Source organism: Pristis pectinata, chromosome 28 (genome assembly GCF_009764475.1).
Source record: "Pristis pectinata isolate sPriPec2 chromosome 28, sPriPec2.1.pri, whole genome shotgun sequence".
NCBI lineage: Eukaryota > Metazoa > Chordata > Chondrichthyes > Rhinopristiformes > Pristidae > Pristis > Pristis pectinata.
The window spans coordinates 26,536,739-26,562,785 of NC_067432.1; the positions used below are offsets into that span (position 1 = coordinate 26,536,739).

Consider the following 26,047-nt stretch of genomic DNA (forward strand, 5'->3'; position numbering starts at 1 on the left):
CCTACAGTGGACAATTAACCTACCGACCAGCATATCTTTGAGATGTGGAAGAAATCCGGAACACCAGGAGGAAGCCCATGTGGTTACAGGGAGACCATGCAAACTCCACGCAGACAGCACAGGAGGTCAGGATTGAACTCCGATTTCTGGAGCTCTGAGGCAGCAGCTTGACTAGCTGCACTACTGTGCCATGCTAATTTTTCCTCATGGAGGTGATTTTGGCCCATCAAGTCTCTGCTAGCTCACAGAGAAATCCCATTCCCCACTAATTTTCCCTGTGACCTATTCTCCCCACATTCTTATTCCTACTCCCCACATTTAATTGCTACTTTCTTTCCCCCTCCCCCCCCCCCCATTCCCAATTCTACCACTCACCAACACACTAGGACAATTAAACTTAGAAGTGTTTCCTCACTATTTACCTTTGGTAATATTCCATGCAATACATCAGTATTTTGTTTAAAATTAATTCACTTTTCTCTATCATGGGAATAATCTAAAATAAGAGTTCAGGTTTTTATTTTAGATCAAAGATTTTACAAAAGATTAAACAGCCGGAGGTCGTGGTTCACATTGGTAGTAAGAACATAGGTGAAAAGAGGGATGAAGTCCTGCAATATGAATTTAAGAAGCTAGGTCTTAGATTAATCTCTGGATTACTTGCAAAGGTATGTGAATATAAGAATAGGAGGATGAATGTGTGGCTGAAGGGATGCTGTAGGAGGGAGGGCTTCAGATTTCTGGATCATTGGGACTGTTCCTGAGGAAGGTGGGACCTGTGGAAGCCGAACAGGTTGCAGCTGAGCCGGAACGGGTGCAACATCCTGGAAGGGAGGTTTACTCGTGCTGTTGAGGAGGGTTTAAACTAATTCAGTGAGGGAATGGGATACCAGGGAGATGTAGAGTATGGACGAGGTGTTGTCAAAAATAGAAGGAAATCTAACAGATTAGTCAAATGTGATTTCCCTTCATAAATTCATGTTGACCCTGCTAGTTGCACCCTAAGGAAACCCACACAGTCATAGCGGGAATGTCCAAACTCCACACAGACAGCACCAGAGGTCAGGATTGAAGACCGGGTTCTGGAGCTGTGAGGCAGCAGCTCTACAAACTATGCCACTGTGAGTACAGTTCTGTACCAGACCCCTTCATCACACTCATTGGGATTGTCCAGTCCCACTAGCAGGACAGGCTCATCAGAGATCGGGGCACAGTGGTATACAAGAGGGAGAGAGTTGCCCTTGGAGTTGTCAACATCTTATGAAGTCTCATGGCATCTAATCAAACATGGGCAAGGAAATCTCTCTTCGTCCTCCCTCAGCTGATGAATCAGTGCTCCTCCATACTGAATACTCGGAGGAAGCCCTGAAAATATCAAGGGCACAGAATGTACTCTGGGTTGGGGACCTCATTGTTCATCAACTACATTGCGTGCAATTCTGGTTGCTCACAGAAAGGATGTGGAGGCTTTGGAGAAGGTGCAGAAGAGGTTTACCAGGATGCTGCCTGGATTAGAGTATCAACTATAAGGAGAAGCTGGACAACTTGGATTGTTTATTCTGGAGCATCGGAGGCTGAGGGGAGACCTGATAGAGGTTTATAAAATTATGAGAGGCATAAATCAGGTATATAGGCAGAGTCTTTTTCCCAGGGTAGAAATGTCAAATACAAGAGGACATGGCTTTCAGGTGAGGGAGGAAAGTTTAAAGGAGATGTGCGGGCTAAGTTTTTTGCACAGAGTGGTAGCTACCTGGAACACACTGCCAGGGGTGGTGGTAGAAGTGGACACGACAGTGGCACTTAGACAGGCACATGAATATGCAGGGAATGGAGAAAGGTGGATCATGTGCGGGCAGAGGAGATTTAGTTTAAGTTGGCACCATGATCTATACAAACATTGTGGGTTGACGGGTCTGTTCCTGTGCTGTACTGTTCTATCTTCTATATTCTACAGTAGCCTGGCAGTACTACTGTACCACAACCACATCTCTGGCTACAGATCACACAGATTAATTTCTACTTGTGCCATTAATTCACCTGCCTTGTTACAAATGCTACATTCAGATAAAAAGCCTTAAATGTTTCCTTTGTTCAATCTTCCCTGTTTTGACTCCAATTGCAAGTATACTTTTCATGCTTGCATGCACCATCCCTTTCTGACACACTCTGGTTCTCATTACCAATTTTATTGTCAATCAGTCTTTAGCTTTCTAAATTACCCCTCACCAGAACCCACCCTGCAATATTTAGTTTAAAGACCTACCTACAACCCTGGTTACTCAACTACATTAAGTTGGTCCCAACCTGATTCCCTTAAATTCACACCTCTATAACAATCTACTGCAAGATTTGCTGCTTGTTTTTTGTGACTGATAAATGTAGCTTGTAAGTTGCACTTTAGAAATCCTGTTTCTGTCAATAATTACAGAAATGGGTGCACTGGTTGATCTAATTCTATGCATGCCTGATGGGGGCAAACATCAGACAAGTTAAGGTTGAATCAATCAACTGTTCATTGGATCAGAGGGTTGTGACCCTTGGAGCAAAGGGTGAGGAGAATGCAATGTTGTGTGTGTGTATGTGGTTTGTGTGAATCAGTGGTGGGCCTCAAGGATCAAACTTATTTTCAAAGGTCCCAAACCAACATTATATTAGTACAATATAATTGACTTAGGACTCCCAACGATGGTCACTCCCTGGCAAAACAGGCATCATTTCATACAAGACTGATGCGGAAATTGACTCAATTGTGCAATGCTGTAGCACACAAGGAAGTGTGACAAATTTCTGGACTGAAATGGTCATTATCAGGTCTCACAGTCACTCTGCAACAATAGTGGGGACTTCAAACAAACATTACTGTCCACTTCAAATGGACTCAGTTCGATGTGTCATTTAAAAGATAGCACTCGCAGCAGTGCACATGTCTATCTAGATTTTATACTTAAGTTTCTGGAAAGGTACTTGTCTTGAATCGTAATGAAACATAGGATATTAATGAACTGATGTACGGATATGTGTGAACTGCTACTTTACCAGATAGGCAAAAAGTTGAAAAAATAATTGCAATTTAAATTTAAACTTGCTGTAATCTGAATCATCGCATGGCTAGCCTGCTTTAGAATTAAAAGTAAAGTTAGTCAGATCACATCCAGTTAACGCTGCTTATGATTTTCACCAAAATGCACCCACAGCTGGATTTTGTTTCCAATAACCTACAGGATGGCTTCAATCACAAGCACATTTTTATATGTTTATAAGTCACGTGATACAACAAAAGCTTGACTTCTGGGATCTAACAATGTCCAGTGGTCATTGTCTCTCAGTTTCCTTTCATTTTTGTAGACTGCAATTATGTGCTTCCACTCAATATCCCTGACCAGCAGCACCTCAATGGTCAGTTTAATCATTCATAAAATGTAATTTCTAATTGGTTTATAGTCTCTGCTCAGCACATCTATACTGGCAAAAAATGGCCTGATTCACAAGATTCATTTGCTCAGCTTTCAAAATGACACATTTACAATACAAGAGGTCATTAAGCCCATTGCATATGTGCTGCTTCTTTATGGAAATCCACAATCAATCCCTCTGCTTGAAATAATTACTACATTCCCCTTAATGATGCAATGATCTTTTCCTTGCTGCTGGAAAGCATTCTATTTTCATGAACCTCTGTCCTTATTCTCAGCAGTAATTCTACATGTGTGCTCCCTTATCATTTAGAAAATAACCTTTCCTTATTCACTTCGTCAAACCCCTCAATAGTTTTTTTAAAAAGGATCTCCTGTTAGTCTCTGCTGCTCCAGTGGCATAAAGGGAATATGGAACTCACTTAGGCAATGGTTTAGATGCATTTGAGGGGAAACTAAAAAGTATGTACAGACAAGGAATGGAGATTTGTACTGAGTCTAGCATAAATGCCATTGGGACAGGTTGCCATTGTTGCATTTCTGTACGGTATATTAATTTTGCATAATGCATGAAACAATCCTGAAATCTCTCACCTCTCTTTGTAAGTTGTTTCCCATCCAGGGTTCTTGCCTCAATAATCTGTAAGTGGATAAACTTTGTTCGTTTATTTTTCTTTCGAAAAGGGGATATACTGTATGTAACTGCACCCACTGTTAGAATTGTGAACTAACAGTACTTGCAGCCACAGTCCAAGGAGCAAACTTCCACTGTAACAAACTGTGAATTTCTATTTAATATTCTTATCAAAAAGTAGCCCGGCCACCATATAAATCCTGTTCCACACAACACAGTTGACTCTTAATGCCCTTGTGACAAGTAGAGATGAGAAATAAATGTGCCTTCTGTTGATAAAGTCCACAATACAAGAACAATTATTGTTTTTGAAAAAAATAGCTCTTGGCAATTAAACTTCACTTCTAGATATTAAGCAGCAACTGCCTCCACCAATCTTTCTCACCCAAAACTACCCAATTGGCTCAAGTCCCTGATCCTGTAATTCCTCAAAACCCCTGATGGAGGCTCAGGTCTCCAGTATTCTCAAATATTTAACTGATAGCTATCCCCAACACAGATCCTTCCATACACCGGTCAACCCTGCCCCACCAGAGCATAGACACTTAGCTTCCTTGGTGATCCAGCCCAGCCCCCAATTTTCAACCACTGGCCCTCCCTACTATCCCTGGACCCTGCCTCAATTCCAAGTAACTCATTTTTCATTATAGACTGAATGGGCATTCCCTACAGCTCCAGTCTGAATTTCACCACTATTGTTTGTGCTCTCACTCTCCCAGCTGCATTACTTCAACAACAGTTTACCACCACAGCAACCTCAACCTTATGCTATTGCAGATAGTCTTTTGTCATACAGTCAACCAACACAGAAACAGGCTCTTCAGCCCACCATGGCCATGCCAACCAGCAAGTACCCATCTATACTAATCCCATTTACCAACACTTGATTCATTAGCTTAAGTGCTTGTCCAGATACTTTAAATGTTGTAAGAGTACTGCCTCTTTCACAATCTCAGGGAGAGTATTCCACATTGTAACAATCATCTGAGTGGAAAAAAAATCCTCTCTAACCTTCTTACTCATTTGATTTTAGATGTCTCCTTTATGTGGAAAAGTTTCCCACTCTCCACCCTGTCTGCACCTCTCATAATTTTGTGTACCTCTATCAGGTCCCCCCTCAACTCCCCCACTCCAAGGAAATAAAACCCAGCCTATCCAGTCTCTCGCCATGTCTGAAATGCTCTAACCCAGACAACATCCTGTTAAATCTCCTCTGCACCCTCTCCAATGCAATCACGTTCTGCTTATAATGTGGTGAGCAGAGCTGTACACAATATTGCAGGTGTGGCCTAACCAAAATTTTATAAAGTTGTAACAAGTCCTTCATGCTCTAATACTCTGTGCCTTGGCTAATAAAGGCCACCATCCTGTGTGCCTCCTTCACCACCTTAACTACGTGTTGCCACCTTTAGAGATCTGTGGACTCGTAAACCAAGGTCCCTCTGTTCCTCAATTGTCCCTATGACCCTACCATTCATGTTGTATGTCCTATCCTTATTAGACCACCCAAAATGCATCAGCTCACACTTATTGGGGTTAAATTTCAGATGCCATTGCTCTTCCCAATTTATCAGCTGATCAATATCATCTTGTAACCCAAGACTATTCTCCTCCCTATCAACAATGCCACCATGGTCTATCCATCATTCCCCTTCTCTGCAGTTAAAACCAACATGTTTTTGTCTCTCCTTCCCAGTTCTAATAATAAAATATTAACTCTGTTTCTCTCTCCACAGATGCTGCCTAACCTGCTGAGTGCTTTCAACATTTTCTGTTTCTCTTCAGATTTCAAGCATCTGCAGTTTTTTGATTCTCATTGAACTGATTCTCATAAAATGAACTGTAAATTTTGTAAGTCAACACCACCTGTGCTGTTTGGCAGGCACAGTAGTATAGGGGTTAGCATAACGCTTTACAGCGCCATCGACCAGGGTTCAAATCCGGCCACTGTCTGTAAGGAGTTTGTACGTTCTCCCCGTGTCTGCATGGGTTTCCTCCGGGTGCTCCGGTTTCCTCCCACATTCTAAAGACGTATAGGTTAGGAAGTTGTGGGCATGCTATGTTGGCGCCGAAAGTGTGGTGACACTTGCGGGCTGCCCCCCCCCCCAAATCACTATGCAAAAAGATGTATTTCAGTGTGTTTCGATGTACATGTGACTATCTTATCTTGTTACAGTGCTGTCTCAACATTCTGGATTGCAAACCCTAACAATAACCTTGTCAACTGTGCAGCTGCAGGCTCTGAGGTAAACAATCTTCTGCTACGTGTGCTAACATTTAAGTACAGGCCAGATTCCAGTGCTGGCTTTATTTTAAATTTAAATAACAGAAGAACACCTTTGTAGAAATTTCAAGCATTCATCAGTATGTTTACATTACAGGAAACAGGATTTTGGTTCATTTTCCACCATGTGCCCACAGGGCCTTCAGAAGGAATGTATTCCCCTGGTTATTCGGAACACATGCCATTGGGAAAGTTCAGCAACAATAGGGCTCATTCCAACCACAGGGTGAGTCTGCACGCAATTGCTATAATGCTACAGAGTACGGCTCTGAAAAAGCAGCCAATCAGCTGGTATTTGTTGCAGAATGTAATTTTCCATGAACATTTACAAGCACATTCCTGAGCTGCTGTAGCTTCTGCAGATCTGGAAACACATCAAAAAAAAGCTTAATGTTCAGCCCCTCTGACTATACCATGAGTATCTGTAAATATCATTGACAAACTGGAGAGTAGTGGGAGCACACAGACAATAACGGCCAGGTAAAAACCCTCTGATCCACCCAGCCTTTTCCACACAATTGTGATACACCCTGAACTGCAATTAACACTCTGCTCCTCTCATTCTGAAACTCTGTAATCCCCTTGGAAAAAGTAAAAGCACATAAACAACCAGGCTGTCTGCTTTAAAAAAAACCTGGGAAATTTTTCTCCAGTATGTCTAGGTGATCAAAACCAAGACATCGAAGTCCAGAAGATAACTGGATCTGAATTCTCAGCTTTACCTACCTTCTGTACACATCGGTGCCGTCATCTATTCATAACAACTTGCATTGGTTCAGTGTATAGCTACAGGTAAAGGTCTCCAGGTATTACACCTGCAAACAGCCTCACTGACCTATTAAGGCTGCTCCATGATTTCAAAATTTGCCATTCGTACATTTACATCCCTGAAGGGAAATCTCTTTATAGCAAAGGAAAGGATCCAAAGGGGTTGCTTTAAGTCCAAGCATGAAGAGCTTGCCCCAACAAAGAGGAGCCACAGACCCTGTTAATAACAATAGGATGAATTGCCGGTTCCTTTTGTCACTGCACAGTAGATCGGCCATTATAAGAACAGTGCATGTCATGCTGCATGTTTTGTGGATCTGGTTCACCTCCAGAATCATCACTGAACCATTTTCGTTTAAAACCACTTTAAACTCAACGCCTTAAGTGCATTTTGAATTTTTTCAACTATTTCTCAGGCTGGTATGATAATTGATAATGGGGTGAAGACAACTGAAGCTAATGCAAAGGACAAGAGGCCATTCCTCTCGCTGATTGGTGCAAGGTGGGTTCTTGAAAAAATATGCATTTATAAGGAGGATGATTGCTTCTTTGAAAGCTATCTAGCCTAGAAATTCTAGGGCAACCTTGATTCAGAATAGCTGGCATTCCCAGAGAGATGTAGAAGTGAAGTCATTGAATATGTTCAAGGTGGAGAAAAATAGAAAGTCAGGGGATATGAGGAAAATGCCTCTGAGGTGAAGGTTGGATCAGCAATTATCTTATTAAATGGGAGAGCAGGCTCAAAGGGATTAATGGCCTACTCCTGCACCTGTTGTTTCTTAGGCAGTGGATTAGTAACCATTTTAGTTGTTGGCCTGATGCATTAATTGTCTGCGCAATCAATAACAAAGGCCTGGTGTTTTTTTTACAGGTTCTCCTCTCCCAAGGCTTGGGAGGTCAGCCAGAGGCCTGATTAGATCTGTGGGCAGGGCCAGGATCTTGGAAACCTGCAGCTGGGAACTTCCCTGTGTAGGCTTGTCGTGAGGAGGGGGAACTAATTGGAGGCTGGAAACTAGAGGAGGAGGTGGGGAATCAGCCAAGAGATCACCATGTGCATGGGGCACTGGTAGAGAGGCAGTGGTGTTTTATAATGGCTCCCGCTGGATGTTGGGTGGTAGGGATGGTGAGGCAATAGGTAAGTATTATCCTGCAACCCCCTCAGGTTGAGATGGACAAGGTCAAAAGAAGCAGGGCGCACAATAGATTCATCTTGTGTACCCCGATATAGAAATCGCAAGAATCACCGATGACAGGAAGAGCCCAGTTGAATTTTTTGAATGACTCAAAGTGACCTGGAAATGATCAGTACCATGCTTCACTAATGAAAAAAATTATTTTTAATTTCATAGCACTGAAAAAAATCAATCTTTCCTGATGTCTTGTTTAGGTACAGCCCTCATGAAGGAGCTGACCCTTACAAACCAAGAGAACCTGCTTTAATCAAGAATTATATAGCATATAAAAACCAGGACCATGGCGCCTGGCTTCGTGGTGGGGACGTATGGTTGGAGAACTGCCAGTGAGTTCTACTTTATACTCTCAAAAATATTGAATCAATCTGTTTTAACTGTTTGCAATGTGTTTTAAATTTAAGTATACTGTACTCCATTACTAAAAGCTTCTCTAGTTACTTTAGTACAATCACATATTAAATATTACTCATGCATCCCATTGGCTTGGCATCTCTGTAAGTTCATCAGATACAACAGCAACTTACATTGATATAATTCTTCTGGTTAGTAAAACACCCCGTGCTGTTTCACAGGAGCCTAATCCAATTAATCCAAAGAAAGTATTGCAGCAGGGGAAAAGAACTTGGTCAGAGCTGCATTTTGAAGAGCGCCCTAAAGAAAGAGAGAAAAGTGGAATGATTTGAGGGCCTACACAGATGATGAAGGGTATAGGGCGAAATCTGTAGAGGGAACTGTGCAAGTTATTCAGATTGACCAGTCATTGTCCTATGAGCCAGCAGGCCCTAATTAAAGCCATTCTCAAACACATTTTTCTGGTACAACAAGATATATGGCAACTGTTTTTTAAATATCAATAAGTCATAGTTGCGGTTTGAGAATTTCTCACTGCTTCACTCAAATTATTCCAAATCTTTGCCCTTTGACTGCTTCAGATTTCTATCATCTCCAGTTCTCAGCTTCAATCCACTATTCTATTTTGTTACGTCTGCCATTACTGTTTCCAATATTCTTCAATGCATTCATCCAGATTCCACTCTATTATCCACACTGAATCCATTTTTCCTCAGACTACAACCTTGCTGTTCCAATAGTGACAGGACTGCTGGTACTGGTTAGAGACCATAGAGTCGTATGTTCACACAGCACAGAAATGGGCCCTTTGGCCCATCATGACCATGCTGGCCATCGAGTACCTGTCTATACTTATCCCATTTCTGCCTTCTCTGCCATGGTGTTTCAAGTACTCATCTAAATACTTCATAAATGTTGTGAGAATACATGCCTTCACTACCCCCTCAGGCAGTGTGTTCCAGATTTCAACCACCCTCTGAGTGAAAAAACTCCTTCCTCAGGTCCCCTTTAAACCTCCTACCCCTTAACTTAAACCGTGCCTTCTTGTTATAGACACCTTTGCCAAGGGGAAATGTTTCTCACTGTCTACCCTGTCTATGCCCTCATAATTTTGTTTATTTAAATCAGGCCCCCTCAATCTTCCCTGTTCCAAGGAAAACAAATCCAGCCTATCAGTCTCTCTATATAACTGAAGCATTCGATTGCAGATAAGATCCTGGTAAATCCCCTGTGCACTCACTTCAGTGCAATCATGTCCTCCCTATAGAGTGATGACCAGATGTTATACAGTATTCCAGCTATGGCTTAACCAGTGTCTTATAAAGTTATACCAGAATCTCCCTGTTGTTACATTCTGTCCACCAGCTAGTGAATGGAAGTATCCCATATGCTTTCTTAACCACTTTACCTACCTGTGCTGCTGTCTTCAGGAATCCTTGCATTTGTACACCAAGATCCTTCCATTCCTCGATATTCCCTAAAATCCTACCATTCAGTATGTCCTCCCAAAGTGCATCACCTCATATATTTCAAGATTAAATTCCATCTGCCATTGCCCTGCCCATATTACCAACTCATCAATATCATTCTCTGGTTGAAGACTGCCTTACTATCATCAATACTACCAAATTTTGTACCACCTGCAAACTTGCTTATCATACCTCCTGCATTCACATCCAAACTTCTCTTTTGCACTACATGCTGTTAGCCCATGCTCCTGCCATTGGACGCCTGGCATATCCATGAGAATTGGAAAGTGAACAGACTCTGCTTTCCGGCATATCAGGCAGCATTTGTGCAGAGAGAAACAGGATTAGCGTTTCAAGTCAACAACCTTTCATTTGAACAGTCTCTCTCTCCACATTGGTCGTCTAGCTTGCTTAATCTTGCCAGCATTTTCTATTTTTATTTAAGAATCCCAGCATACTGTATGTATTACTGCCTTTAGATTATGTTATTCTGTTCGATGATTTTGGCAGCCAGTCAAAAAGCCTTTCTCTCATCTCCAATATCTTTATTGTCTAACTGAAAAAAAAAACAGGTGTAGGCTCTATGAATATTGTTATTGGTTTATTATTGTCACTTGTACCGAGGTACAGTGAAAAACTTATCTTGCATACCGTTCGTACAGATCAATTCATTACACAGTGCATTGAGGTAGTACAGGGTAAAAACAATAAAAGAATACAGAGTAAAGTGTCACAGCTACAATGAAGTGCATTGCAGGTAGACAATAAGGTGCAAGGTCATAACAAGGTAGATTGTGAGGTCAAGAGTCCATCTCATCGTATAAGGTTGATGCCGTTCAATAGTCTTATCTCAGTGGGATAGAAGCTGATGGTATGTGCCCTCAGGCTCCTGTATCTTCTGCCTGATGGGAGAGGGGAGAAGAGAGAATGGCCTGGGTGGGTGGGGTCTTGATTATGCTGGCTGCTTCACCAAGGCAGCGAGAGGTATAGACAGAGTCCATGGAGGGGAGGCTGGGTTCCGTGATGTGCTGAGCTGTGTCCAGAACTCTCTGCAGTTTCTTGCGGTCCCAGGCAGAGCAGTTGCCATACTAAACTGTGATGCATCCAGATAGGATGCTTTCTGTGGAGCATCGATAAAAGTTGGTGAGTGTCAAAGGGTACATGCCAAATTTCTTTAGCCTCCTGAGGAAGTAGAGGCGCTGGTGAGCTTTCTTAGCCATGGCATCTACGTGGTTGGACCAGAACAGGCTATTGGTGATACTCACTCCAAGGAACATCATTAAGAACAGTGTGTGCTATATACTTAGTCTACATTATTGTACCAATCACTACTGTAAATTGAATGTTGTCCACCCTCAAGAAAGAGTATCTTGGTGGTTGCTCTAACCTTGATACTTGCCTTAGCTGACAGCAACACAAAAGAGCCTTCAAACAGTACATAAGAACATTTTAAAAATGTAATCAATGATTTTATTCCTAGGTTGCTCAGAACATGGTTAACCAGATTAAGCTTTAATTATGGAGACTAAAGCTTCAAGGGCTGGTATTATAATTAAAAAGGATCCTGCAGTCTCGAGGCCCAGGCTACATTCCAAGTTCATGGGAGACCTTTGGGAAGAGCAGAGAGGTTATAATAGAATTGTGTAAAATGCCTTTAGCCCCCAGCTTGAGCACTGCGTGCAACTCCTATCACCACATTCAGGAAAGATATGATTACATCTGAGAGGGTGCGTAGGAGATTTATGAGGAGTTACCAGGATTGGCAAGACTCATTAGGCTGGACTTGTTTTCCTTAAAATAGACAAGGCTGAGGGAAGATGTATTGAGGTACATACGAGTCTGGATGGAGTTAATAAAAAAAAATCCTGTTTCCTTTAGGTAAGAAGTCCAAACCGGGGGTTTAGTTTTAAAGCAATTGGTAGAAGGATCACAGGGACACTGAAGTAAAAAGGTTACACCCAAAGGATGGTGATGATCTGGAGATTATTGGTTGAAAGGGTAGTGGAGGTAGAAACTCTCATCACATTTAAAACTGACCTGATGTATACTTGAAAAGCCGTGACCCACATACAGAACATCTGTTGGAAGGTGGGCTGTTCCTTTTCAAACCACATGGATGTAATGGGCCTCCTTCTGTGTCGTATGTTTTCTATGAATCTAAGCAAATAGATATCCTGATGTAGCTTGACAGATTGAGCCCTCCAGCTAGGGGGAGTGAACAGCAGCACCAGGCTACAGACTTGGTATGTGGAGTCCTGGCAATCAGAGAGAGTGCACATCCTGGGTGGGAAAGGCCCAGCTTATTTTTATAGATCCCAAAATGGCAGGAGTTCTTTTTTGGAACCCATAAAAATAACTACATACTATAAACTAGGCTAACTGCAACTAATTCTGAGCAAATTTGTCAGTTGAGGCTCTAGTTACATTAGCAGAGCTCTACTTTCATATTCAAAGGGGCCAATCAGCTGAAAAAGGCTGCTTTCAAAATGGGATTGGCTGCATTGCAATATGTTGGAAGGCCATTGTTCCTACACTGAGGCCCTGAGCTCTCCAGTATTGCCAAAACTAAAGAGCTCATAATTAACCTCTATCAGCAGTCGTTTGCTTCCAGTCCATTTAAAAACAATCTTCACATTGAGCTGAAGATGTTCAGTCCTACAGTCGCAGAGTAGACCCAACCATTGCCCTCAAATTAAAAGCAGGAGTAGGATCTAGACAGAGAAGCACGGGGAAAAAATGGTTAAGGTCTTAAGATTTAAACAGAAATGTACAGGAACACTGAGCTTGGGCCACTGTGGGCATTGACTGCACTGAAATTGTAAACATTTTCTTTTTGAAAGTATTTGCATTCTTCATTATTTGGTTTTTCCCAGAGATTAAGAAGGTAGGACGGAACTGTTGCATGGAGCAAACTCTGACACCATGAGCTGGTACCGTGCTCACCATGTTTTGTTTGATGTTGATGCCTTAGGCCTGGAAAGAAATTCTTGTAGAATTAGTATAAGATGGGTTGTTGATGGATGAAGAGCCTGTTCCTATGTTGTATCTCTATGACTCTATTACCCTTCATTATGTTTGCTCCTTTTCTTTAGGTTTTCTGACAATGGAATTGGATTGACACTTGCAAGGTAAGAACTTGTGGTTGTTGAAGGTCAATTCCATAATGCAAAAATTGTTCTGTTTTTAAGAAGCCATGCTTCAGGATTAAAGTTGATGGTGTAGTTGATTGCAGAAATGAGTTAGGAAAGCTGATATACAGTGGAAGGCTCTGACAGTGATACTAGCAACAGATTTTAAATCTCTGTAGATTGTTGAATGAAGGAAAAATTGGAGATGAGGATCTGTACATTTGAAAGATGGAGATAAAGTTAGCAACAGTGTAATTAGTCCAGACAGGAAGGACAAACAGGAAGAAGACTGCAAGGTTTCGAAGAAATATTAGAGAGGAGTTCAGAGGAGCACCTACCCAAGCAGTATTAGTGATACAGACAAAGAAATAAAGAAAAGTTGTTGAAGACCAGAGGACGTACAATGACAGAGAGAGAGCCTGAGAGAGGACAATGTACTGAGGTCATGTAGTCCAAAGAAAGCTGGTGAATGTAGAACAGAATCACCTCCAGTAAATTGAATCACTTTAGGCAACAGACAATGGAAGGTGAGTGCATAAAATAACAAAGTGAGGCTCAGAAAAAAGCTATTGCAATCTCACTGAGAAATGGAAGGCTTGGCTATCTTAATAAATTTAAAGGGTCATCAGCTGTGGTACCTAATTCTGTCAATACCAACAGCAAGAGGCAGTTCTGAAATAATAAAGTGGAACTGGGCTTTATATAGTGGCTTGCCACATCCTGTGGAGTGGATTTATTTTGAAAAATACCCACTTTTGTGCTATAAACAAATTGAACACAGCAGGATCCCATAAACAGCAAATGAACAGTGAGTAGTTTTGTGTTGGTTCATACACATTATTGCAAATGTTCCTTGCTATTATTTGAAAAATGCTCTGGGACTTTTTCCATCTCATCTGAGCAGGTCTCATCCAAAAGATGGCATCTCTGATGACAACTCTCCTTCATTACAACACACACAGCCAGCCAACCTGTTGTCTTTTATTGGCAATCTTTTGGCCTGCAGGCAAGACTCCTGGTAATGGAGCCAAGCTAACATTTAGTATTTCTGCTTCTAGTGGTGGAACTTTTCCAGATGATGATGGGGCCAAACAGGAGGTAAAAAATTCGTTGTTTGTTGGGGAGAGTGAAAATCGTGGGACAGAGATGGCAGACAATCTTTTCTGGGGACCTGGTGGCTTAGACCACAGCGGACGAGCTCTTCCCAAAGGAGTGTAAGTAACTCAATGAGCCATCTTTTCACAGCTGTATTAAAGTGCTTCTATGGATATAAATTTGCTTTTAAGATCTGATTTAATTCAGCTGGAAGAAAGCTCCCTTCGCTGTGCAATGACACACTATCACTGTCTTGTCTTGGGTGCAAAATCCCACTTGATAAAATACAGAGTCCTATCCTACCATTGGAACATCAGCCACTGAATCTACTGTAACATTCAGTTAGATTATGGTTAAACAATGCCTCATTTCCACTGACCCCACTTAGCTCCATATTCTTGTGGCACCCTTCCCCAACAAAAATCCATCAGTAATGATCTTCAAAGATTCAGGGTGGAGGTCACAGCACAGTGTTGCAGCAGATGGCCCCGCTGCCTCACAGCTCCAGCTATCTGGGTTCAATCCTAACTTTTGATGTTGTCCATGTGTGGGTTTCCTTCAAATACTCCAGTTTCTTCACACATCCAAAGATGTACCGATTGGTATGTTAACTGGCCCCTGTAAGTTACCACTAGTGTAACTGGGAAGTAGGAGAATCGAGGTGGACTTGATGTGCATGTGAGAGAGAATAGGTTATACAGAAATAAATTGGTGAAATGGGATTAACCCACACAAAATGGTGGAGGAACTCAGCAGGTCAGGCAACATCTATAGAGGGAAATAAATAGTTGACGTTTTGTTTCATCCCAAAACGTCAACTGTTTATTTCCCTCCATAAATGCTACCTGACTTGCTGAGTTCCTCCAGCATTTTGTGTGTGTTGCTCCAGATTCCAGCATCTGCAGCACCTCTTGTGTCTTGGTGAAATGGGATTAATGGGATTGCTCTGGGAGTGGCTCAGACTTGACAGGCAAAATGGCTTTTACATTATAAGGAAATAAGAAGTATGAACAATAAATATGAAAAGGTCAAATTGTCTGAGAAAAGTGGGGCTGGCAACTGAATTCCAGATGTCTTCTATATAAAAACACAGAAAATACAGGAAACAAGACTATTTTTAAGTTGCCAGAATAACTTGTTTCCTCACTTTCCCAGTTCTGACAAAGGTCCATGTCCCAAAATGGTAACTCTGTTTCTCTCTCCACGGATGCTGCCTGACCCGCTCTGTGTGTCAAACATTTGTTTTTATTTCAGATTTTCAGCATCTGCAACTTTTTGATTTCCTGATTTTTGTTTTGTTTGCTTCCCCTTTTGTGAATATGCTTCCTAGATGACCTCATTCTAATTTTAGGATGACGTTCGTTTTTATCTTATTTCTTTTATCAGAGGAAAATAGTTTCCCTGTATTTCTATTGACTCTCTCTCATCTTAAGTATCTCACCTCTCAGTCTTCTTTGCTCAAGTAAATATGTGCCAAAGTTATACAACCTGTTCTCATTGTTTAACTCTCTAATGTCTAGTATAACTCTGGTGAAATTGCACTTCATGTGCACAGTATTTTATTGTACTAAAGGGTTCCCTGAAAAGTTTGTACTTAAGATGTGTTATTCACAACTTGTGCACAATCTGTATGCTTTTACAAACAGGTTTACCCTGATGAGCAGCTATGAAGCGACAGAATAAGTTCACAAGCTTTGTGCTCAGTGAATTGCACTACTCATTGGAAAAGGGTTAAACACTGCACTTCTGTTCACTATCCCACACTCCCTCCAGCATTCTTGTATTCCAACCAAAAAATGAACTATCTATTTCATTTCTAGAACATTTCCTATCCGCGGGATACAGATCTACGATGGCCCAATAAATGTAGAGAACTGTACCTTCCGTAAATTTGCTGCTCTGGATGGCCGTCACAGCAGTGCCATTGGGTTCCGATTCAACAACTCATGGCAAACCTGCCCAAATAACAATGTGACAAACATCATATTCCAAGACGTCCCAGTAAGTCTTCAGATTTTAGTACCTTTTCTCGTGGTTATGTCAACAAATACAAAATTTGTGTATATAGTACAGGTATTTTGCATGAAAAAATATCTACAGAAATTATTAGCAATAAAAGATGCTTTACTTCTTGAATGGTAGTGATGCAGCAAGGGTTTTAAGATGTCTGTTTCATTCTCTAATGAGAGCTAACTAATGATGGAGTTTTGCTCAGGTAGTGCCATTATCTAAACTTCCTATTACAGAATGATAACCCTGGTTATTGTGATCATAAACCAACAAAATTGCCATTTCTTTATTGAAATTCAGCATAGCTTGTTTCCATCTTTTGTTTTGGGGAGGTATTTTGCATGATTACCTTTGATTCTAAACCCCTTGATTGCCCACAGAAAGGAGTTGGAACAGGTGGCTGCAGCTAATTTTAATTGAAGACTCCTTGACCAAACCAATGTGAGGGAGGAGTCGAACTGCGGGTTGGACTTGCTTTCTTTGGAGCAGAGGAGGCTGAGGGGGGACCTGATTGAGATAAACAAAATTATGAAGTGGATAAATAGAGTGCATAATGAGAAACTTTTCCCCTGACCAGAGGTGACTATAACCTGTCGTAGGTTTAGGAGAAGGAGATTCAGAAGGGATTTTTTTATAATGATTTCATATTACTGTTATATTTCAATATTTTAGAGCCATTGTTGAATTTCCTAAAGAAAGGCAGTTTGAAAGCTATTAATTTATTAAAGTTGAGCTCTGAAAGGGGTGACAACTTGTATTAAACTGAAACCTATTTGCTTCCCTTGGGTGTAAAATAAAATCTAAAGGCACAGTTTGAAGGTCCCTGGTGCACTAATGAATATTTATCTTGCAATCAGCAGCACTTGAAACAGATTATTTCAATGTTGTTTGAAGGACCTTGCTATGTGCAAATAGCTCACTACATTTCCTACATTCCCACTGTGGCTACAATTCAAATATGCTTTGTTAGCTTTAGCATGTCTTGAGGTTATGAATGGTGCTCCAGTTATTTTGTGTCCAGTGTATATGTTCCTATGTAACAATTGTTTGCCTCAATCTTTAAGATCACATCAAGAGTCTTCTTTGGAGAGCCAGGTCCCTGGTTCTATCATTTGGATTTCGATGGTGATAAAACAGCAATCCTGCATGATGTGGATGGATCGGTATCAGAGTATCCTGGGGCCTATATTGTTAAACAGGACAACTGGCTCCTCAGGCACTCAGATTGCATTGATGTGCCAGACTGGCGGGCTGCTATCTGCAGTGGTCACTATGCACAGGTAAGAGTCAGGTTTACAACTCTTGTTATCCATCTTTCTGAAGTTTTCCATGGGGCCATAGGATATCAATGAATGCAGTTGCCCATTTTAAACCTTGCACTGCTTAATAACAGAAGGAACAACTTTACAAATACATGGGTCTGGAAAGGTAGCTCTTTTTTCCTACACCTAACCTTCAGAATTATGCCCATAATTTTTGTTTGTAATATTTGATGTAAAGAGTGTGTCTAATAATTGAATGTAATGTTTAATTTCCAACTTTTCAGACACATGATGCAATTTAATTTCACATTGGCAGTTCTTAAAACATAAGGACAATGTTGATGCAAACTGATGCCAGAGTTCTAAACCGGCAGAAGGGAGAACTAATTCTTGAAGCAAACTTCATTCCAAAGCTTTGTATGGTGGCAAAATCCATATGGAAATATAGAAACCCTGACTGGTGGTCTTGGTAACTTCCCGTTCACTAAAGTGAATGGATCTCACTCTGTGTCACAAAGTTGCGTCTGAAGCCACTATTTGTGACACAGATTACCATTTACTCTGCAATGCCATTTTCTGGAGCTAACGTTAATATTGAGTAGACATCAGGCAGATCAATAAGTCACATGAAAGGAATTTCTAGGAACTGATTAGCAACATCCCAGTTCCTCCTCCTAGAAGACTGATGAGCAAAAGCAAAATGAAGATAATATAGAAGGGTCGGCAGAAGAACTAGATCCAGGGAAGAAACTATCAGACCAGGATGGCATGTATATTCAGAATTATGGAGTGCTAGCTGAGGAGGTTCAAGAGCTCTAAAGCAACAATTACATGACTTTGTGTAATGGCAACTTGAAGATGCTGTTCTTGGTTCGAGTACCCCTCCCATGGTTGCCAAAGTCAGAGCTTTCTTGAATATTTTCACTGTTGAATCATTACAATTACCTGGAGTACAACAGAGTTTGTAAAAGCAAAAGGAGGTCTGATTTGTGCTTTATTTAGAAAGAGTTACAGATGGAGAGGATTACTGATTGGAGAATCAGCCTGCTCTCTATTACTCTCGTGAGGCCTCAGGTGCAGGATGCCAGGACACATTGTCCTCTTCAATTCACTCTTAACTGATGGAGGTGCCAAGTGCTCTGCGTTCAGTGTTCACTCATGTAGAGTGATTACTCCCAGAGGTGACACAGGTTACATGTTTGTGCTGGTGCTAATTGCGGGATAAATGTACTGCTGGAATCCTAGCACATCTGAAGGCAGCAACTACTAGATCTCCATTGGAGAGAACAGGTTCTAAATCATAATATGAAAACATTAACACCTTTCATACACATTTGAAAGAATTGGAATTTGGACAACTGCAAAATAGGCTCAACATCCTCCACAGCTACACTAGCCTCAATGTACCAAAATGGCAGGAGACACAGTTGAGTTACCTCTACACCTTACCTCTTCACTATCTTTTTAAATGACAGATTAACGGAAATTATAAACCTCTTTCAGAATTTTGGAAGTTGTTATTTCTTCACTAAAGCTTGTTCTGCCATTCAGTTTGATCCTATCTCATTTATTGCTTACCTCAACCGATCCACTGTAGTTCATAACCCTGACACCTATCAAATATCCTTTAAATTTCTCTCGTCGAGTCATTGAGTTGTACAGCACAGATGTACAGCCTTCTTGACTCCCTGCTTCCCTTTTCCATCTTCACCAACACCCACTCCCCTTCTCATGGCACCTTTCTCTGCACCACCTGCCCTTCTACTTTTTCCTTTCCTACCAGCCAGGGACCCAAAAACTCACTCCAGGTAAAGCAGCAGTTCGTTTGCACTTCTTCAAATTTAGTGTATGCCACATGGTGTTCCAACTGTGGTCTCCTCCACATGGAGACACCAAACACAGATTGGGTGACCGGTTTTCACGCCACCATCAGTCCACCAGGAGAACTCAGAGCTTCCAGTTGTCTGATGCCTTAATACTCCACTTCCATTCTCATCTGTATTTGCCTCCTACACTGTTCTAGTCAGGAACAGCATTTCATCTTTTGGATAGGTACACTGTTCTAGTGAGGAACAGCATTTCATCTTTTGGATAGGTGCAATACAGGACTCAACACTGACTTCAACAGTTTCAGAACTGGCTGTTTTGGATGAAAGACCACCAACCTGTAATTAACTCCCTATTTCTCTCTCTGCAGATGCTGCCTGACCTGAGTATTTTCAGGTTTTATCACATCAATCAGTGTCAATTTTGAAATGTTTCATTGATCCCAGCCTCAGAAGGGAAGAGAGTTCCTTATTGCTGCTATTCTTTGTGAATTGTCATTAGAAGCAGCTAATTCAGTCCTTTAGAGAAGGAAACCTGCTCTCATTACCTAACCTGACCAATGTAAAACCATTATCCTGTGTGTATGTTGACTCAACAGTCCTATAAAGTGGCTAACCTGATACTCACTTGTAGCAGACAATTTTCAGTAGTTCAAGAGGCTCACCAGATACAAATTAGCATAGAATGTAAATCTTGCCCACCACATCTGCCTCAAAAGGATAATTAAAGATAAAAATCTGCCATGATTCTGTTTTTCTACACATAAGCCATGGCATTCCAAACAGTGAGTAGAAGAAAATCTGCTTAATGCAGAATATTTTGGCTTTCGCTATTCAGTTAGGTTTCTTAAGAATAAACCGTTGTCCCTTGGGCAGAGGGAACTGTTATACTGTCTCTCTGAAGTGGTTTTCCCACAATGGCAATGGATGTAACATCTTTTCCTTGAAATCTTCATCTTGTATTTTTTTTTACAGATATGTGTCCCCCCTATCTTCAGCTGACCAAAGCAACCTTGCTTCTCCCCACCACCCACCACCCCACCCCCCACACCCCCACTCGGATTTAGCATCTACCTTGTGCATTGATGGTGCTCCTGTGCCAAGGACAAACTGCCTTCCTCCTCCCCATTCAGAAGGCTGCCTCTGTCTGCCTCTGCATTTTCTACACATGTTCTGATCGGCATGTTTTAATAAGCGGTCACTTGTTGCCATGGTGCAGCAATGCAGTAATCAGAAAGATTTACTATTTCTGTTATCTTGAGTGAAATTGCACATTCCATTTTAAAGATCAAATCAGCCAAGGAAATTTTCACAAACATCTCCAGACTACATCTCATGTTAGATTGCTGGTTTAGTTTGCTGGTTAGAATTTGTATTGTTATTCAACACATATAGAACATAAAACCATGTCTGTACAGACCATGAAGCCAAATTAGATTAAATCTCTTCTGCCTGCACATGATCCACATCCCTCCATTCCCTGCATGTTCATGTGCCTGTCTGAATGCCTCTTAACCACCACTATCATGTCTATCCTATCTACGCCTCTCATAATTTTATAAATCTCTATCAGGTCTCTCCTTAGTCTCTGGCACTCCAGAGAAGACAATCCAAGTTTGTCCAGCATCTCCTTATAGCTAATACTCTCTAATTCAGGCAGCATCCTGGGGAACAACTTCTGCACCCTCTCCATAGCCTCCACATCCTTCCTGTAATGGGGCAACCAGAACTGCACACAATACTCCAAGTTCAGCCTAACCAAAGTTTTATACAACTGCAACATGACTTCCTGACTCTTATACTCAGTGCCCCAACCTATGAAGGCAAACAAGTCATACACCTTCTTTACCACCCTATCTACTTGCATGGCCACTTTCAGGGAGCTATGGACTTGGACCACAAGATCCCTCTGTATATCAGTGCTCCAAAGGGTCCAGCCATTTACTGAATATTTTCCATTTACATTTGACCTCCCAAAGTGCAACACCTCACACTTGCCCGGATTAAACTCCATCTGCCATTTCTCAGCCCATGTCTCCAACTGTAGGCCAGTTGAATAGGTTGGCAAAAATCTAATATTCCTTTTGCAGGAGAAGGTATTTTACAATTTAAATCTTTCAGCCCAATTCACAATGGACCAAAGATCTGAAGTGTTTGTAAGATGCTTATTCTGACCTCTGAACCTCAGATTTGGAAAAGGACTTCTGTTATACAAAGCTGTGCATCTAAAATCATATTGAGGAATACTTTAAAGGAGAATATTTTAACATCTGAGCGTTTCCAACATTTTGTGTTTTAAACAAGGATATATCTTAATATTGGAGATATGCTTGGGAACTGATTTGCTTTGTTCATACTTCCAACGGGAATCTCTAATTGGCAAAACATAGAATAAATTCGAGCACATTCCAGTTTGAGTCTCTGATGTGAGCTTGGGTTGTGCTTGACATCGCTGGCAGCTACTTTGTTTTTCACTATGTGAGAAGTGAAATCAGAAGCTTGATCTGAGCTACAGGAGACATTCCACAGTTTCTCAGATTGACTTTGTGTTTTTGCTGGAAGGTGTACATTCAGGCCAGGCAGCCTTCAACCCTGAAGATGAAGATAATTAAAGATGAGTATCCCGATAAGCCGCTCTTCTTAAAGGGAGCCCTGGGCAGACATTCTCATTACCAGCAGTACCAGCCTGTTGTTATGCTACAGAAGGGATACACAGTGCACTGGGATGGACCAGCACCCCAGGAACTCACCATTTGGCTCATCAACTTCAACCAGTGAGTGTTATTTCATGATCCAAGTTGTGCATGCATTCAATGAGCAAAGTTCAGTTAATTCGTGGGGCGTTGTCTCTCAGGTATTGGGCTACCATACAAAAGCTCCTCAGATTCCTGAAAAACTTTTCTGGAAAGTAAACAGAACATCGTGAAGCATTAATAACTTATTTTAAGTATGATTGAGCTGAGTTTTGTTATTCTACTAGAAAAATTGTGAGATAATGGATTTGATGTGCACCATAGTGGTGCAGCAGGTAGTCCCACTGCTTCACAGCTCCTGCAACCTGGGTTCTATTCTGACTTCTGGTGCTGTCTCCATGGAGTTTGCACTTTCCATGATCACATGAACTTACTCCAGGTGCTCTGGTTTCCTCCCACATTCCAAAGGTATGCAGGATGGCAGGTTAATTGGCTGCCGTAAATTATCCCCAGTGTGTAGGTGGGTCGCAAGAGAATCAGTGGGGAGTTACGAGCCGTGTAGGGGAAAATGGGTAATATGGAAATAAATAAGGGGATAGAATTTCTCTGAGAGCTAGCATTGATTCGACCTCCACCCATTCCATAAAGGAATATGGGATATGAGGATCATGTTTGATCTGACCCAGTGTGGCTCTCAGTGACCTTGAGGCCTTGGTTCTGTGCTTGAACCACAAGCAAAGACTAAACTCCAGATGTTGTGACCTGCTGCAGCTCCTCCCCACAGCCTTGCTCTTCCTGACAATTAAAAATGGCTGATTTTATTTAATTTTTTTAAAACAAGTAAAAGATTACTTCAGAGCATTAAACCACCATTTAATTAATATCAGTATAAGAACATGAAAAATAAAAGTGGTAGGTTTCTCCATTCAATGAATTCATAATTAAGCTTTTACTCAATGCCACTTTCTTGTGCTAATCCCATGTCACTTGAATATACAGTTACTGATTCTCCACAGCTGTCTTAGTAGTAAAATAAACAATTACTTGTTTAAACCTACCTTTTTAATCCCCTTCCACTGATGTGTCTGTCACAGACACATAATCTATGGCTGTAAAGTTGAAGAGCCAGGTACAAAGCATTTTGGCTCAGTAAATTAGAAAACGCCCCTAGACTTAGTAGCGGGGACAGGTCTGGAGCTAGAGGTCAAATGTATTTGCTGGAACTGCCAGTTATCTGCCAGTGCCATATAACCCATTATCAGGTTGTGCCATTAGTCCCAATAGAACAGGATGGCACTCATGGAGTGATCCATCCATCCTCTGCCCACTGTCTGAGGTTGAGCCTTCATTCCATCACCAAGATCATCTCCTTCCAGAAATGTCAGCCAACTGCTCCCAGCCTTAGCTAACCTGCTGCTGGAACCTTCATCCCTTGCCTTTGTTACCATTTTACTTTGATTTTTTCAATGCAGTCTTGGTCTGTTTTCCAATTCCCATCCTGTATAAACTCTGCTATCCTAACTCTCCCCGATCTGTTCTGCTATCATCTCTCTGTTCATTATTGACCCTTGACTTTGAAATTCTCATTTTTGTTTTCCATCTTCATGGCCTCATCATTTCCTGTCTTTGAACAACACACACCAACACTGCAACTTTCTGAGATATCTATACTCCAGTTACTCTTCTGTATCATTGACTTCAGTCACTCCACCATTGGCAGCCATGCATTCTGCTGCCTAGATCGGAACTTTTGGAATTCCCTCCATAAACCCCTCTGCCTCTGTAATTCTCTCCCCTCCTTTAAAGCTCTCCTTAAAACTACCTCTAAATAAGCTTTTGATCACCTGTAGCACTCGACCAAGTCTGTACTTTGTGTTGCCCCCTGCACTAGCCTTGTGGCTGCACCAACCTTGGCAGGGTGCTGGGCTAGTATTGCATTAGTTTGGATTCAGTGTTCACTGTTACCCTTGACCAGTAAGTGAAATACAAAAAAAACTTGCAAATCCACCACTGATATTTATTTCTGTTGATATCTGCACCAGGAATGACTGGATCCAAGTGGGACTTTGTTACCCGAAGGGCAGCACATTTAACATAATATCAGACATTCATAACCGCTTGTCAAAAGAACGTTTAAAGACTGGAACCTTTCTGAAGACACACAAGATGAACAACCTGGACCATGGCCACCCAGGCAGGAGCTATTATTTCTTCGATGAAGACACTGGGTTTGTCCATTATAGTTGTGATTAAAAGCACAAAGTGCCAGGACACTCAGCAGTTCAGGCAGCATTTAAGGAGAAACATATTTTTCCACCTGCCTGACCTGCTGAGTATCCCAAGAATTTTCTATTTTTATTTCATTGAGTCATTGAGTTAAACAGCACAGAAATAGGCCCTTCGGCCCAACTCATCCATGTCAACCAAGGTTTCTACCTGAGCTCGTCCCAGTCGCCTGCATTTGGCCCATGTCCCTCTAAACCGTTCCTATCCATGAACCTGTCCACATGTCTTTGAAACATCGTAACTATACCTGCCTCTACAACTTCCTCATATATACCCACCACCCTCTGTGTGAGCAACTTGTCCTCAGGTCTCCTTTAAATCTTTCCCCCCTCAGCTTAAATCTATGCCCTCTAGTTTTAGACTCCCCTACCCTGGGGAAAAAAATCTGTGACTATCCCTGATCTGTTCCCTTCATGACTTTGTATGCCTCTAAGTTCACCCCTCAGCCTCCTCCGCTCCAGGGAAAACAGTGCCAGTCTCTCCTTGTAACTTAAGCCCTCCAGTCCTAGCAACATCCTAGTGAATCTTTTCTGCACACTCCAGCTTAATCATAACCTTCCTAAAGTACGGCGACCAGAACTGCAGGCAATACTCCAAGTGTGGTCTCATCGACGTCTTTTAGAGTTGTAACTTGACATCCCAACTCTTGTACTCAGTGCCTTGACTGATATAGGGAAGCTTGCTATGTGCCGCCTTCACCACCCTGTCTAACTGTGACGCCACTTTCAGAGAACCATGTACTTGTACCCCTAGGTCCCTCTGTTCCACAACACTCCCTGGGACCCTGCCATTCACTGCGTATGTCCTGCTCTGGTTTAACTTCCCAAAATCCATCACTTCACACTGGTCTGAGTTAAATTCCATCTGCCATTCCTTTGCCTACTTTCCCAGTTGATGAAGATACTGTTGTAACCTTAGACAACCTTCTCCACTGTCCATTACACCACCAATTTTGGTGTCATCCACAAACTTCCTAATCAGATTTCCAGAATCTGCAGCTGTTTACAATTCAGATACTTGTAACTAAAAATGTCCTCTACCACATTGCCATATTGCAATCAGGAATATCTCAGGCAGAGAGAAAACCGCACATAAAATTCACCACAGGATGCTGGAATCTTGGTGCTGTATGTGAGGAAGCCATCTAAAAATTATTAAACTTCTCATTCTGTAGCCATTGAACTGGAAGTTCAGCTGTGCTTTTTGTTGGAATTAAAACATCATTGCATGTGTCTTCAGTGCTGCTCTAAACAAAGAACATAAAGAGAATAGGAGCAGGAGTTGGCCACTCAACTCCTCAAGCCTGCCCCGCCATTTAATGTGATCAAGGCCAATCTGACTGAGGCTTCATCCCCTCATCTGCTCCATTTCCCAATAACCCTCAATTCCCCAATCTTTCAAAAATTTATCCATTTCCTCTTTAAATACCCCAAGTGATCTAACCTCCACAACCTCCAAGGTAGAGAGTTCCAGAGATTCACCACCCTCTGTCAGAAATTCCCACGGGCCTCCACAACACTGTTTCTTTATGCTGTTGTGCAGATGAATTTCTAGACCATTAACTTTGCTGTTAATGCTATTAACCAGTGAGTCTATTATTTTAAGGGTGAGGTATTATCTTTGTACAATTTTTTT

The 26,047-nt window shown here is 41.6% G+C and overlaps 1 protein-coding gene across 1 annotated transcript in view; it reads left to right on the forward strand.

The window, feature by feature from the left end:
- The window catches only part of cemip (cell migration inducing hyaluronidase 1), a 220,155-nt gene that overhangs the window by 177,293 nt on the left and 16,815 nt on the right, over positions 1–26,047 (forward strand). Inside the window, 10 exon segments of the mRNA XM_052040346.1 lie at positions 6,224–6,293; positions 6,429–6,557; positions 7,516–7,601; positions 8,487–8,618; positions 13,205–13,240; positions 14,299–14,454; positions 16,156–16,336; positions 17,410–17,625; positions 21,996–22,207; positions 24,169–24,354. Of these exon segments, the coding sequence (XP_051896306.1) occupies positions 6,224–6,293; positions 6,429–6,557; positions 7,516–7,601; positions 8,487–8,618; positions 13,205–13,240; positions 14,299–14,454; positions 16,156–16,336; positions 17,410–17,625; positions 21,996–22,207; positions 24,169–24,354 (1,404 nt within the window).